This window comes from Nicotiana sylvestris, chromosome 12, assembly GCF_000393655.2.
Source record: "Nicotiana sylvestris chromosome 12, ASM39365v2, whole genome shotgun sequence".
In the NCBI taxonomy this organism is placed as follows: domain Eukaryota; kingdom Viridiplantae; phylum Streptophyta; class Magnoliopsida; order Solanales; family Solanaceae; genus Nicotiana; species Nicotiana sylvestris.
Window position 1 is genome coordinate 101132252 of NC_091068.1, and position 15793 is coordinate 101148044.

Below are 15793 nucleotides of genomic sequence, written 5' to 3' on the forward strand. Positions count from 1 at the left end.
CAAATACCATTTTCACTTGAATTATTTTTCACTTTTTTCAGAATTTTACAATTCTTATGTATATATATATATATATATATATAATTTTTTGAAATTTATATATATAATTTTTTTTTCAAAATACGGTAGTTAGTGGTGATGATGACTAACGGTGGTGCTTTGTTGCCAACAAGAGGCGGTGGTTGGTGGTGGTTTTGGTTGATGGTGGTGGTTGTGAGTAATAACTACTGATAATTGGTGGTGATGACGATTATGGTTGAGAATAGTAGTGATCGGTGGTAATAATTAATAATGGTGGGTGGTGGTGGTTGTGATTGAGAAAGGTGGTGATAGTCTATAATGGTGGGTTGTGCCGGCTATAGTTGTTGATGATGATGAGGTGATTAGTTGGGGTAGTTGAAGTGGATGAGTTTGCGGTTGTGGTTGAGAATGATGGTGGTGGGGTAGTTGGATTCTGGTTGGTGGTTGTCGATAATGGTGGCGACTATAATTGGGGTGGTAGTGGTGATGCTGATGATTGAGTATGATGGTGGTGGTTGGCATGGTAATAGTTGATAATGATGGGCGGTGGTGACAATTAATAATGAATATGGATGATAGCGTCTTAATAAAATAAAGTTTTTATTATAGATCTTAATCATACGACCTATTAAGACTCATTAAGTGATTGTGAAGTAGAAAAACAAACAAACGAAATGATAAGATATGAATGATGATTCACACTTTAAAAACAATCGCATTTAATATCTGAAATCTGAATAATTAAGATTCAGACCTCAATTAAGTGCAAACAAACGAAGCCTTAGCCCTTTTCGTTTATTTAAAGGAAAGCCGTTGGGTTAACTTGTGCACAAGATGCCTTCAAAAACTAAAAATTTAAAAACTTGTGCCCAATAAAAGACCAGTCCCAAAAAAATAAAAATAAAATGCATAAAAGCTTATTTTAAAGAAAAAATAAGAGGTGGGTAAGGGAGATGGACCCATGAGGAAGTTCAGTTTCAAAGAATAACACTAGAAACAAAGAAGAGACTTCTAGAACTTAAGCTTGAGTGGAACTAGAGATCACCAGTTTCCAGCAAAGCCACATTGTAAATTCCATTCCATAAAACTCACTATTTTTTCCCAACCAAATTAACTCTCTTTCAGTCTATTCTTTCATTTGCAATGGCAATGTTAATTCAAAAATTGTCACCGCCATTTTCATGCCAGCGTCCACTCTATACATCATCATATCCACCCCCTTCTTCTTTACTTTCTATTACCATTTTCCCACAGAAGTACCAAAATGCCCGGAAGAAATTGAGAATTTGTAGAGCCATGGTTCAGCAGAGTATGGCAGTTGAAGGAGCTTCTTCCCCTTTTGCTAAGGAAATAGAAAGACTTTCAGCTAAAGAGTCTCTGCTTCTTGCTGTGAGTAATTCATGTGCCTTTTGTGTTCTCTTTTGAATTATTGCTTTAAAGTTTCAATCGTTTGCCTATTTAGCTAAAGAAATGTAATTGAAACGTGATGGTGGTTGAGTGAAAGTAGCTAATATTTGGAAATAAAATTTACATATCGACAAATTATATACTCCCTCCAGTCCCAATTTATTTGGCGCAATTCTCTTCTTCAACAACAACAACAAATACAAAAATTATACTACATATATTATGCTGTAGTATAATCCGGGGAGGGTAGTCAATGACATAGCCACATACAATCAAAAAATTATACTGTGTATATAAAACATTATACTACATATATAAATAAAAAATTACTTTTTTACATGTATGGAGACCTTACCACTAAGGTAGTATGTATGCACACCTTACAACTACCTCGTGGATGTATTGGTCAAAATCTGACCGCTGCCGTCAAGCTGACTAACGTCCCGTCCAGGCGGCAAGACGGTGAAAGACGACATGGGCTATTCCCCATCCAACATTCTCGATACCCGTCGAGCTAGAAGAAACGATGTTTAGAAGACGACCAAGACAGACATAATGTAAGGGCGTCAGACCAAGTATATAGCAAAGGTCCCATGACTATATATAGTAAGGGAAAACCTTCGATCAAGGGGCGGGGGGGGGGGGGGGGGGGGCTTCTCCTCTCTACTTACTTCTCTCTTCTGCAATCTTCCAAAAAACAAAAGGAACAATTTAGCAATCTCCAGAGAAGAATATGTAACACAACCTCCCCCCATTGATCAAGGGGAGACACAACGAAAGTTCCAATAAGATTGGTTACTTCTATTTTGTCTTATGTACTATTTATCCAGTTAGCTCATTAATTTGGAATTTATTATGGTTTGTTAAGATTTACCCCTTCACTTTCTTTGATTGATTTATTCAAAAAGATTTCAATATCTTTTGAGTCAAACAATTTGGCGCCGTCTGTGGGGATTTCTTAGTGAAATTTCCTAGTCTCTTCCAGATCAAAGACAAGAAACACGATTGCCCACCGGAAAGAGCGCTAAGGCAAAATCCAACCCATGCGAGACAAAGGCGCAGCATAAAAGGGGAAGGAGAGCCAAATAGAGTCACCAAATTTAGAAATCCTCGCCCCATCAACCATCGAAATGCCAAACAAAACGAGCAACGTTACAAACCTGCTCTCATTCACCGATCCATCGGATGAGGGTAAGGAAAGTATCATTTTAACTCACCTTCTGCTCTTCGCTCAAGCAGGAACACAAATGCCGCGCGGGTGAGCGAGCAAAGAAACATCTCAATTAAAGAATGAGAAACCACTACAAGACTATCGAAATATCGCCCGCCGACAACATCTTCAGGCCGGAACCAGGCAAAGAAACTCCAATATGGGCACAAAATGAACATAAGCGAAACAACAACGATTCATACTCTCCGACATTATGCCCACTAATGCAGAAACCTCCAAAACCTGGGACTGACGATGCGTTACTATTTCGATACGTTCGAAATAACACCCTTTAAGGCCAAGGACCTTCGCCAAAAGAAAGAGTTCAACCTCGATCGAACGACGGCGGGTCACTATTTTGATACGTTCAAAATAACACCCTTTAAGGCCAAGGGCCTTTGCCAAAAGGAAGAGTTCGACCTCGATCGAACGGCGACGGGTTACTATTTCGATACGTTCGAAATAACACCTTTTAAGGCCAAGGGCCTTCGCCAAAAAGAAGAATTCGATCTCGATCGATTGATGACGGGTTACTATGTCGATATGTTCGAAATAACACCCTTTAAGGCCAATGACCTTCGCCAAAAAGAAGAATTCGACCTCGATCGAACAACGACAGGTTACTATTTCGATAAGTTCGAAATAACACCCTTAAAGGCCAAGGGTCTTCCCCAAAAGGAAGAGTTCGACCTCGATCGAACGACGATGGGTTACTATTTTGATACGTTCGAAATAACATCCTTTGAGGCCAAGGGCCTTCGCCAAAAAGAAGAATTCGACCTCGATCGAACGACGACGGGATACTATTTTGATGCGTTCGAAATAACACCCTTTAAGGCCAATGGCCTTCGCCAAAAAGAAGAATTCGACCTCGATCGAACGACGACAGGTTACTATTTCGATAAGTTCGAAATAACACGCTTAAAGGCCAAGGGTCTTCGCCAAAAGGAAGAGTTCGACCTCGATCGAATGACGATGGGTTACTATTTCGATACGTTCGAAATAACATCCTTTGAGGCCAAGGGCCTTCGCCAAAAAGAAGAATTCGATCTCGATCGAACGACAATGGGTTACTATTTCGATACGTTCGAAATAACACCCTTTAAGGCCAAAGGCCTTCGCCAAAAAGAAGAATTCGACCTCAATCGAACGACACGACGGGTTACTATTTCGATACGTTCGAAATAATACTCTTTAAGGCCAAGGGCCTTCACCAAAAAGAAGAATTTGACCTCGATCGAACGACGACGGGTTACTATTTCGATACGTTCGAAATAACACCCTTTAAGGCCAAGGGTCTTTGCCAAAAGGAAGAGTTCGGCCTCGATCGAACGACGACGGGTTACTATTTCGATACGTTCGAAATAACACCCTTTAAGGCCAAGGGCCTTCACCAAAGGAAGAATTTGACTTCGATCGAACGACAACAGGTTACTATTTTGATACTTTCGAAATAACACCCTTTAAGGCGAAGGGCCTTCGCCAAAAAGAAAAGTTCAACCTCGATCGAACAACGACGGGTTGATATTTCGACAAAAGTTCGAAATCACACCCCTAAGGCCACGAGCCATCACCAAAGAGAAAATTTTGAAATATATAGAAGGCCAGGGGCCGTCAATAAACCAAAAGGGGAGGAAAGACCGAGACTCGCCATACGGGAATCTATCCCGCACCAAAATCACGAAAAGTGAAAACAAAGATAAAGTACAAGGCAAATAACAATGAAAAAATCCTTCTTTATACAAAGTCACCGCGTCAACAGTCGCAGATTACACACGGCCCAAGCCAACAATAAAAAAAAAGAAGAAAAGAAGAAAGGAACAACGATAACCGACGATGAATAAAAAAAACAGACTAAGACAATATTCTTTCACTCAGCGTCATCACCGCCACATCATCGCCATCATCTCCAGGAAGCTCTCCCTCATCATCCGCGCCCTCTTCGGCCTCTGGAGTCGCACACTCATAACCACAGTTGACACGAGCCTCTTGCGCCTTTGCTCGTGCTCCTTCATATGCGGCCTCAGTAACATTGCCCGTTTCCCACAGGCTCTTGTATATATCCCGCTGAGCTTCAGCATGAACACAAAGCTCGTGTAAGCGGCGGGGAACATCGGCGGAGGAAGATTCAATCTGTGCCAACAGTCGCTCCTTTTCAGCCTCCAGAGCGGCGACCTGATCTCCTAAAGTCGAATCTTCCCGATCGATCTCACCAATGCGCTCCTCAAGCCTCGCCTCCATTAGCGTTGTTGTCGCTCTATCCGAATCCTGCTCGGACTGGAGGACGCGGATAGTGTTCTCCAGGGCCGCCGCCCTTGCTGAAGCCGCAGACCAGGCACTCTCGATACTCTCCAACCCGACGACCTTTCTTTCCAACTCGGCCATCTTTCCCATCCACTCTACACTCATCGCCTCGACCTTGATAATATTCTGGTCCATCTTGGCTTGTATTGACCTCAGTCTCCCCTGCAGATAGTCACATTCTGTGGCCACCCACTTTCCCACCTCGAGCTCTTCATCCTTCGCGCGAAGCTGCTCTTCGAGCACATTGTTCCTGCGAATGGCCTCCATCAACTGCTGGTCTCTCTTCTCCAATTCCTCGCCGAGGGATCGAGCACCAGGATTCTCCCTCAGTCGCTCGTGCATCTTACGACCCTTGTTGTGATAGCGTCGATACCTTTCCAACATCTTCAAGAAAAGCTTGGCCCGAATATCGGCCCTGCGCATATTCTCCACTTCCACCATGTATGTCTGAAAAACAAAAAGATGGTTTAAAGCCATATCAGCAAAAATGAAAGAAGTATAAAGAAAAGTGCGACGTACTCTCAAGCCCATAGCGGCCACCTCATTCATCAAATCGACATCAGGAACGTTCCGGAGAGCCTCGTTCTCGGCAGCAGAACACAAAATGTCGAACTGTGGCACCATATCCTCCGTATCCCCCAGGAGATTAACATCCGAAGAAATCTCAAGAATGCGGGCTGGCCCTCCCGCACGAACCACCGAGTGGGTAATACCCTCCTCAAACATCCTCACATCATCAGGATCGAGGTCCGACTTGGATTCATAATCGTCGACCACAACGCCTTTTCCTTTTTGAGCAGCTGAAGAGGAAGCACAACCAGGCACGGAGGACGAGGGTATGTCCGAAAACACAACGGCAGCCTCAGAAACTCGACCCCCCGTCACGACAGGTTGCTGATCAACAATAGCAGCAGGAACCTCCGTCGACGGGGCATATATGACGGCTGTCTCCTTCTCAATGGGCGGAGCGGTGTTAACCCCCACCCTAGATTCTGTCAATGGAGAGTCGTCTAGGTGTATTACAATTGGAGGGGTTGTCTCGAATTCCACTCGCCGCCTCTTGGATGACCCTTCTTTTCCTCAGAATAGGGAAATTCACCTGTCAGACGAGCGACACGAGTCGGAACCTCAGTTTGAGAAGTGGCCTCCGCAAGAATAACCACAGTCGCCGACTCGACTGAAGCAACCCTCGACGAAGGCCAGACGGTAGGTGCTGCAGCAGGGCGAGCAGACCATGCCGACTGACGAAAAGCTAATGGAGGAGCCCTCGCCCTCCGTACTCTCCCTGGCATCGACAAAACCGCACATAAGCAACTGAGTAAAAAGAGAGGGAAAATAGCAAGATGGAACAACATCTCACTTGTGAGGGGCCTGCGTCCAAATTTCTCATAAAAGGCCTACCATGTGCAGACCCCCGCCGTATGGGGAAGGATGGCACTCACCCACTCGCGGATACCCTTGACAGATGGAGGGGGCAATTTCTTAGCTGCAGAGACAATGGGGTTTAGTACTGTAATAGAAAGCGGTCGGGCATCTCAACGACTAAAAAGTAAAACATAAGAAACTTACGTGCAAAGTTCCACTTCTCAAGGAATCCCGTTGGATCCGCCACAATGTGCTCAGTCCGCACATAGAAATAATTCTCGTAGAAACGACGGTTAGCCCTGTCGTCCATTTTCACCACCGGACTCTTCGACCCTCGAGGACGCATGTGAAGCATCGTGCCGCGGATAAGCTGTGGGGCGAAGATATTGAGCATGTGATCCAAAGTGATCTTACGGCTAGCGAGTTCCGCAAACTTGAGCAACATAAGGAACATCTTATATAGGTACGACGAAAGTTGGGCGGGGCACACCTCATTAAAACGGCAGAAATTTACCACCAGGAGAGGGAGAGGAATTGTGTATCCAATAAGAAAGGGGTAGGCATAAAACACGCAGTACCCAGGACAGTCAAAATGAACTATGTCGTTCCCTATCGCCGGTCGCATGTCAACGTAATCGGGGATCCCCCACCTAGCTTTCACCTCTGATAGAAGGAACAAGTTCCAGCTTCACCCCGACGCGACTACCGAAGTCGGTCAATTCTCTCCCAGGACGAGGAAAAATCTCAACTACCGACGGGACCTCCTCGTCTTCCACCACTTCTGCCCCTCCAGTGGCCTGAGCAACATTTTTCAGTGCCGGAATTGTGACGGGGAGATCGGTGCGAGAGGAATTACCAACCATTTTGTCAGGGTGATGCGGTAAAAAGACAACGGAAAGAAAGGGTGAGAGTTTTCAATTAACTAAGAGCAAACAAAAACTCGGAATATTAGGAAGAAAGTATATCTGGAGAATTCTTTCAAGCAAAGGGCAAAGAAGTGTGTCGATCGAATGATGTGTTCCTTCTATTTATAAGAGACATAAATCCCCTAAGCACGAAACCCAAGAGTTGCCAATCGAATCTGATAGGGCACGAAACGTTTCGGTTCCCCAGGAACGTGTGTCATAATGGCGGCAGCCACGAAACAACGCTTCAATACCAAACGACGTTTCGGTTACGAAACGGCTGCAACGGTCTAAGGATATTGAAAGAACGCCGTCATTCCACTTGAAACCCAAAAAGCATAACCAAGGAACAAGTAGTAGATTTCTCTCGAATTCGTAGCAATCATGATCCGTCTGCTTGGCCCGACAGGGGACGACCCCGACAGACGAATGGACTAACTGTATTGGTCAAAATCTGACCGCTGCCGTCAAGCTGACCAACGTTCCGTCCAGGCGGCAAGGCGGTGAAAGACGACATTGCCTATTCCATATCCAACATTCTCGATACCCGTCGAACCAGAAGAAACGATGTTTAGAGGACGACCAAGACAGACATAATGTAAAGGCGTCGGACCAAGTAGATAGCAAAGGACCCATGACTATATATAGTAAGGAAAACCTTCGATCAAGGGGGGGGGGGCTTCTCCCTCTCTACTTCTCTATTCTGCAATCTTCCAAAAAACAAAAGGAACAATTTAGCAATCTCCAGAGAAGAATATGTAAAACAACCTCCTCCATAGATCAAGGGGAGACACAACGAAGGTTCCAATAAGATTGGTTAATTCTATTTCGTCTTATGTACTTTATCCAGTTAGCTCATTGATCTGGAATTTATTATGGTTTACTAAGATTTATCCCTTCACTTTCTTTGATTGGTTTATTCAAAAAGGTTTTAATATCTTTTGAGTCAAACAGTGGAGATAGAGAGGTTTACAATAGACCTTCGGTTCTGTGAAGCATAAGCACAACCGTAATGAAAAAGAAAACTACCAGAAACAAAGGTGAGGAGCCATGGAAAAGAAGCATTGATAACAGCAAGATAGTAAGATGACCAAAATAAAAGCAAGAACACGCAATAAGAGAAACCTAAGACTAAAAAACAATACGTGAGTAGGTACTAAAATGATTGACACCTTAAAGTTTACTTTTATGAGTTTAAATTCTACATATGGTAAAACATATTTACACAATCAGGTTATTTATTAGATAATTATAGGTACATCAGTTAATAAATGCTAATTGCTAATCTGGTTTGAATGGAAACTAACATGCTATTACAAATTAAAATTCACTGGTCTTGTTATCTACCGTGGCTGTGTATATAACTTAAATTCTACCTTTACAAACAAATCATCTGGTACAAGTGCACTTTTGATATTTTGATATCAATTCTATGTGTCACAAGGTGTTCGTTCTCCCTAAACATTGTGTCTAGTCAAACTATGCGAAACAAATTGGGATAGAGGTAGTAAAAAGTACAAATTATTGGAAAATATTTGGAAAAAATGGTAGACTCGCCAAAGAGTCTTAGTGTTATTCTTACATAGGGAGTATTTAGTATTTGTCCCTTGAGCACTTGTATATGTTGCATATTCTACAACAGTTGAAAGATGCTGGAGGTTTTGAGGCAGTAGTCACGGGGAGGACAACAGATGTACAGCGCATTGATGTGAATGAGAGGATCATTGCCCTTGAGAGACTCAATCCAACACCTCGACCAACAACGTAAGGATTTAAAATCTGACTGAGCAACACCATTTGTTCAAGCTTCTTGATAAGATATTTACTTGTGTTTTCAGCTATCCAGGTCTCCTTATTTGGAAGGTCGATGGAATTTTGAGTGGTTTGGAGCTGCAAGTCCAGTGTTCTTGGCTACCAGACTTTTATTTGGGCAAGTATTCTTTTCCTCCGTTTAGTGGATTACAGCCAGTTATATTAAACATTATGCACTGGTTTTTGTTATAGTTCAGTTTGATTCAAATAGCTGCTAATATACGAATATTGTGCTGTTGCAGGAGAATTCCTCCAACACTGGCAAATCTATCAAAATTAGATCTCCTAATAAAAAATGTATATGGGACTGCTATTGCGCATGTGAAATTACTGAATTCGGTAACTCATCTATGTCAATACATTTCATATGCAGAACATATGTGATAGTCAAACAGAAAAGAGTTTTCTTTTTACTAATTAGACGGTGGAAGGAAAAGAATAGCAATGGAGTTTGTTTATGCTTTCTTAGTCAATGCAGTGCAAGAACTGGATTCTAGCCTGCATTCTAGTTTTCTTTCTTTCCTTTACTTCACACTTCATTGGTAATCGGTGCTTCGTGTATTGTAAAACTATGCAAAATAATCAAGCGACAAAGGATTGATAGAAACAAAGAAAAATGGCAAAGGAACTAGCAAATATTAATGATGGAAAAAGTTAAAAAGAGTTAAGACAAATTGAACTGATAGGCATTTGATTGACATGATGTTGTAAGCTCGCAGCTAGCCCCCTGAGTTGGACCATAACACACGCAATATGCATAAGAAAAGCTTGATGCTTTGACACTAGCGGCTTAGTATCAGGAAACGAAGAAGCAACATAATCAAATGCGCTGTGATAACTGGTACATGTACCATTCTCCTCACTAAGGATTAGGCATATGGGAGCCTTATAAGAAAAAATGATTAGGTAGATGAGATGAAATCACCTAGCTATTTTGCCTCAACTAGAATGAAGACCCTGGGAGATCATTGACCGCTAGGCCAAACAAACATATTCTAAATTATTGAATAAGTTTTCTATTAAGAAAATTCAAAGGGCCGAGTATTCCTTGGTTTACACTAAGTTCTGAACCTAAATGCTCATGCTCAGTTAACCTGACACTCAAAGCTTAACCCTAATACTTCTAATTAAGAAGAATTACCTTAGCCCTGATTGGCCTAAGCAAGTTAGTCCATCTCGGCTCAACCTAGTCAAGGCCTCGAGGTGCTGCTTCATAATTATTTCTGATCATCAGGAAAGTAGTTGCATATATTTCTGATCATTGAATATTAGCAAAGACAAATATATTGATGGTGGAATGCAGATCGAAAGTAAATTTGTTCTCTCCAGCAAGTTTTCTGTTGAGGGGCCTCTTCGAATGAAGGAGGAATATGTTGAAGGGATATTTGAAACTCCAAAGGTAAATGAGGATACCGTGCCTGAGCAACTAAGAGGTGCTCTCGGTCAGGCTGTTAGCACTCTCCAGCAACTTCCTGTTCCCGTCAGAGATACTGTGTCCAGTGGGTTGAAAATTCCTCTTGGTAAGAATTTGATATCTCTTTAGGATTTGGTATTTGTTATCAACTATAAGGACTAATCTAAGTGATTTAGAGTAAGGTAGTGTCTCTTGATAAGAGAGCTAAATGTGCAATAATGCACCTTCACAAGCATATTTAAGCTTATGAACATATTAGAGTGATGTTTCTTTTTCTAAAAATAATAATGTACGAGGGTGATTTATCTTTTGAACATTACTACTTCATCTCATAGACTCTGTCCCACTTTTGTCTGGAATCTTGAGTTCTTTATTTCACTTCTTGTTGTTTTCAGAATCTTGAGTAGTTAAGTTCATTTTCTGCATTAAAGTGTAAGATAATATTCTTGGTTACGGTCAGATTTCTCGTCTTGGTTGTCCAGTTCCTTCAACTGCTTGGCAAGGTCTATCTTGGCGTCGTAGAAGCTTGACATGTTTAATCTTTCCTAAAGCAATATTTGTGCTACTGTATTAGACACATAATATAATACTCCTAGTTACTTTTTACAGGCGAGGCGTTTCAAAGACTCATTATGATTTCTTACCTTGATGAAGAGATCCTGGTAAGTCCACTTCAATTAGTTTTATGAGCTGCTTTAGTAATTCAGGATGGGTATCAGACTAGAAATACTCCCAGTAGTGGACATGAAATGCAGCGATGCTTTCATAAATGCTGAAACCGAACCACAACCAATGGCCTTGCAAAATTAATAACTCGTAGCTTCTTCACTATATTTATAACTGAGTACTTTTATAATGTAGAATGACAAGATATAAGGAATACTTTTATGGATTTATGCGCTTGAATATTCGCGTATGAATCTGCAGTTCGCTTGAATAAATTATCTCTGCAATTGTATGCCAATTCATATGATAGTGCATTGAACCAAAAAGTTCATATTAATTTCTGATGTTGGTTGTTTGAAAAACAGATAGTAAGGAACTCTGCAGGAGAACCTGAGGTTTTAACAAGGTTGGATCCAGCCCCTGATCCCGAACCATTATTTTAATATGAGAGTTAAGAGAATGGGGAGCTCCACTTCTCTGAAAGAACCGGGTCATTTCCTTCATCACTTCACAGCTGTATTTAAAATCTACATTAACGTATACATCAGTTGCATCTACCTCATACTTTTTCTTTTTCTTTTTCTCACCAAGTGTTGTATAGATTAATGTCACTAAAGGAATCATAAAGGAGTTTAATTTTTATACATTGCTGTGTTTAAGATTTTTTTTTTTACTCTATTCCATCATTTAAAAGGTAACTAACTCTTCATAATGAGTGTGTTTAACCAAAAAATGGAATTTCGGTCAAAGCTTTAATTTAGAAGAATTCGGGTTACTGATAATCAAAAATTAAATAAAAGGAAGTAATTTTGCTAACAATCAGATAAGCAAAAGAAAACAAAGTAAACCAGTGTATTCAGATAATAATTTCATGTCCTTATAAATGATCCATTCTCTTCCTTTTATAGCTATCTTCAAGATATACGTTTTGTCTTTGTCATAATAAGGCCATTATAGACATTTAAAGGCATTAGGTGCTACGTTACATAATCATTGTAATTCAATACAGATTCTCTAACGTTTTTAGTATTTAATGCTTATTAAATATTGTATCTGTACTTTCTTGTGCTGTCAGATTCATTCTTCTTGATTTTAAATAGGTACGAGCGTTGAGTCTTTTGAATAACCGCTTGTGCCTCTTCTTGTGCCTTTGCTCGTATCTGTTGCAACTCGTGCCTCTTCGCTAATCATCATCCTTTGACCCACCTCCATGTCATGACACGTCATCTTTCAATCACTTCAATATGTAAACTCAATTTTTCCCAATACAGATAGTCCCCCCACTTGCCATTTATTCATCAATTGAATATTTGGGAAGTGGAATTTATTAAAGCGGGAATTTTTGTCACTATTAATGCTTATGACAGAATCGACGCTTCAATTTTCTATTTAATGCTCATTACACGTGACACCCTTTTATTGGTTCTGCAACTTTGCAGCGCTTTTTAAGGCTTTTTTACAGCTTCATTAATCACGAAGCGACAGTTCTCATTATGACCTTTCCATCACTGCACCTTTTCCTTTGACGGTTGCTTCTTAATATAAATATAATTTTTCGCTTTTGTCTTTACCACATAAAGTTCTCTGAATATTCAATTCTTGAATCTTTGTTTGCTTCTTCCTCGTATTATCATGTCTTCATCAAACCCTAACTCTAGAAGAGTCCCTATAGTTGATAACTTCCCTAATGCCCCCAGTAGGAGCAGGAGAGGAGGTAGATTTCATAATTTAGGGTCTTCATCCCTACGTGGTTCTTCTCTTCCTTTGTCTGGTTCCAGTCCTGCTTTTAGAACTAGAGGTTCTTTTTCTCTAAGGTCTTCTTCTAAAGGAAAAGAACCCTCTGAGCATGTTCGTGAACCCACAGTGGATGAAATAGTTCCTGCTGAACTATCTTTCTATAATGATAGGGAGTCCCTGAGAAATCAAGTGTCCTCTTTAGATCGTGCTGACATCTATCCAACTCAGATCACAGAGGGTCTAATTTCTCTAGTTCGTAATGACTGTCATTGGAGTCATGACTTTCCTATCATTATTCCCAATCCAAATCAAAGAATTACCTCCTACTTAACTGGATTTTCCTTTGTTTATACGTACCCTTTCACATTAGGATTCAAACCTGCTACTGATCCTGTTATTCTCGAGTTTTGTCATTTCTTCGATGTTTGCTTAAGTCAAATTGGCCCAATAGTGTGGAGGGCTGTTACCTGTTTGAGGCATTTGACCACTATGGCCGGCGTGCCTTTTACTTTCTCCCATCTAATTCATCTTTACTCCCCCGGACTCTTTCGCAATGGTGTTTTTACACTAGTAGCAAGGAACGAAAGAGTTCTGGTTAGCCCCGAAGATGACAGAGATCGTGGTTGGTATGCCAGGTTTGTTGCTGCCCCCACTGTTGGTTTAGTGGGTGATGAAAACGTTCCCTTCCCTGAGAAGTGGAATTTTGCACGTGAGTCTTCTTTTTATTAACTTTCTCGTACTTTTTTCTTCAGTTTTGATGATCATTATTCTAATTTTGCTTTTCTTTTCTAGTAACCATGAGAATTGTTGAAGAAATTCCCAATTTCCGTGATTGGGTAGGAAAATTACTAAATACAGCCCTAATGGAGGGTAGATATTGGAAAAATCTTTCTCACCGATTTGGTTGGATAGTAAAAACTCATGGTAAATTTTTTTTAACTCTTTATTGTTTTTTTTCCTGAATTGATTTTAATCCTTCTTTCTATCAGGATTTGCAGTTCGAGGGATTAGTGCCGAGGCGGTCGTGGCCTCTCGTATTTCTTTGGAAAGGGCCCAAGAAATAATTTTGGGCTCTTCATCAAAAAGAAAAATCGTTGATGACCAAGACTCCGAAGAAGAGGAAGATGGGGGTTCCTTGGTAACAAGGCCATGGGCTCGTAGACGTATTATTTCCGATGATGAAGCAGAAGCGTCCCTCCGCCGTTATATTCCTCTTACCGAGTATGTTGAAGCCCCGGTAGTGATCCCTGATGATGTTGATGACGTTCCCGCTGCTGCTCATGATTCTGTTGAGCAACTTTTTAACCGCGGGTTTGGTAGTGAAAGTTTAGGTCCAGTGTCTGATGAAGCACCCCTGGCTTCTTTTTCTACTTCTATTCCTGTGACTCCTTCTTTGCCGATCATGGCTGTTTCCGTTTCTCCCCAAGCTGTTTTTACTGCTTCTACTATTCCTCCTTCAACAATTCCCCCTTCACCCGTTTATTGTATTGAGGTTGGTTCCTCAAGTAGGAGTGGTACTATGAGGCAAGTTACTATTGAAGTCCCCGCCGAGGGTAACCTTTTAAGGAAATTAGGTCAAGTTGACGTGTGGCTAAAGCCTTTAATTGGTCCTATTGAGAGAGCTAAGCTAGACAGCTATAGTTCTTTGACCTTGATGAATGACATAGTGCATGCTTCTTTAAAGGTATTCCTTTCTTCTAACTTTTACTTTGTCATTTTTCTATCTTCGGGATTCTCATTTCCTTCCCTTTCCCTTTTTAGGCCAATCTCATCGGCACGAAGATGATGAAAAGGGTTACCGTCTCAGAGCAGTTAGTGCGAGATTATCAATTGGAGGCGTATAATTGGAAGAAACAGTATGAAAGTCTTCAAATTGATGTGGAATTCTTAGAAGAAAGTAAAAATACCTTGGAGCAGCAGGTACAGGCTTTGACTTCCGAGTTGGCAGTGGAAAGGGCGTCTTCAAGCCAAGCAGATAAGGAAAAGGCTCGTCTTGAAATCTCTTTTTCCGAGCAGCTTTCTAAGGCAAGTGAAGAGATTAGAGAGTTGAAGGCTCTCTTGGATAAAAAAGAAGCTTATGCTGGTGAACTTGTGCAGAATTTGACCCAAACTCAAGAAGACCTTCGGGTATCTTCTGGTAAGGTTCGTTCTTTAGAAAATTCCCACGCTTCTCTTCAAGCTTCCTATGAATCTTGCCTTAGCTGAAAATGAAAAGTTAAGAAATAAAATTGCTGATTGGGAAAGAGATTACGAGCTCCTTGAAGATAAAACTGCCATTGAAGTGAGTTGGGCATTTTTAAATTCTCGCCATGATACCCTCGTTGAAGTTAGCCAGGAGAATTTTAACTTGGAGTCTGAGTTAGCCAAGATCAAAAAGACCATTGATAAAACTCAGTAGAACCAAGATTTTTCTTCTCCCGTGGCTGAAGTTTCTGAAAACGTTGAAGAGGATACGGGTATCCCTACTCCTTCAAGCCAAGTTGAGCCCGCTGCTGTTGATGTCCCTGCTTCAGTTCCTGCATCTTCTCAGTGAAAAGTCTATATTGTTTGAACTCCTTTGTGTCGTTTTTTTCTTCTTTTGGTGGTATGTGATTGTGACCCTTGGTCTTTTTAAGGGTTTGTTGGAAACGTTAAATCCCCAGACCTTTAATGGGGCAATATGTGTAAACAACTTTTTGGGTTTATGACTAAGTTCATACTTAGTCTAAACTTTTTTTTTAAAAGAAGTTTCCGTTGCTGTTTTGAACTTCTGTTTTGTTTATTCTTGCCTTTATTTCTAAGGACTTACTGAATAACTCATATTTTTATTCTTCAAAAATGTTTTTGTTAACTTCATGAATACTTAATCATGAATTTTATAAAAGAGGACCCTTTTATATTCGACACTTAATGAAGAAGACGTCTCAACTTCATATTGGTGTTAATATACGACAAAAGAAATAGGAATACACA

General features: G+C 40.9%; 1 protein-coding gene across 1 annotated transcript; it reads left to right on the forward strand.

Moving 5' to 3' along the window:
- The first annotated feature begins 1035 nt into the window (after window positions 1–1035).
- Window positions 1036–11748, forward strand: LOC104214930 (probable plastid-lipid-associated protein 13, chloroplastic). The gene is made up of 7 exons (XM_009764660.2): window positions 1036–1410; window positions 8855–8976; window positions 9059–9142; window positions 9267–9363; window positions 10328–10544; window positions 11048–11100; window positions 11470–11748. Exons 1-7 carry the CDS (start codon window positions 1165–1167, stop codon window positions 11545–11547), a joined length of 897 nt encoding a protein of 298 aa, XP_009762962.1. The 5' UTR covers window positions 1036–1164; the 3' UTR covers window positions 11548–11748.
- Window positions 11749–15793: the final 4045 nt, after the last annotated feature.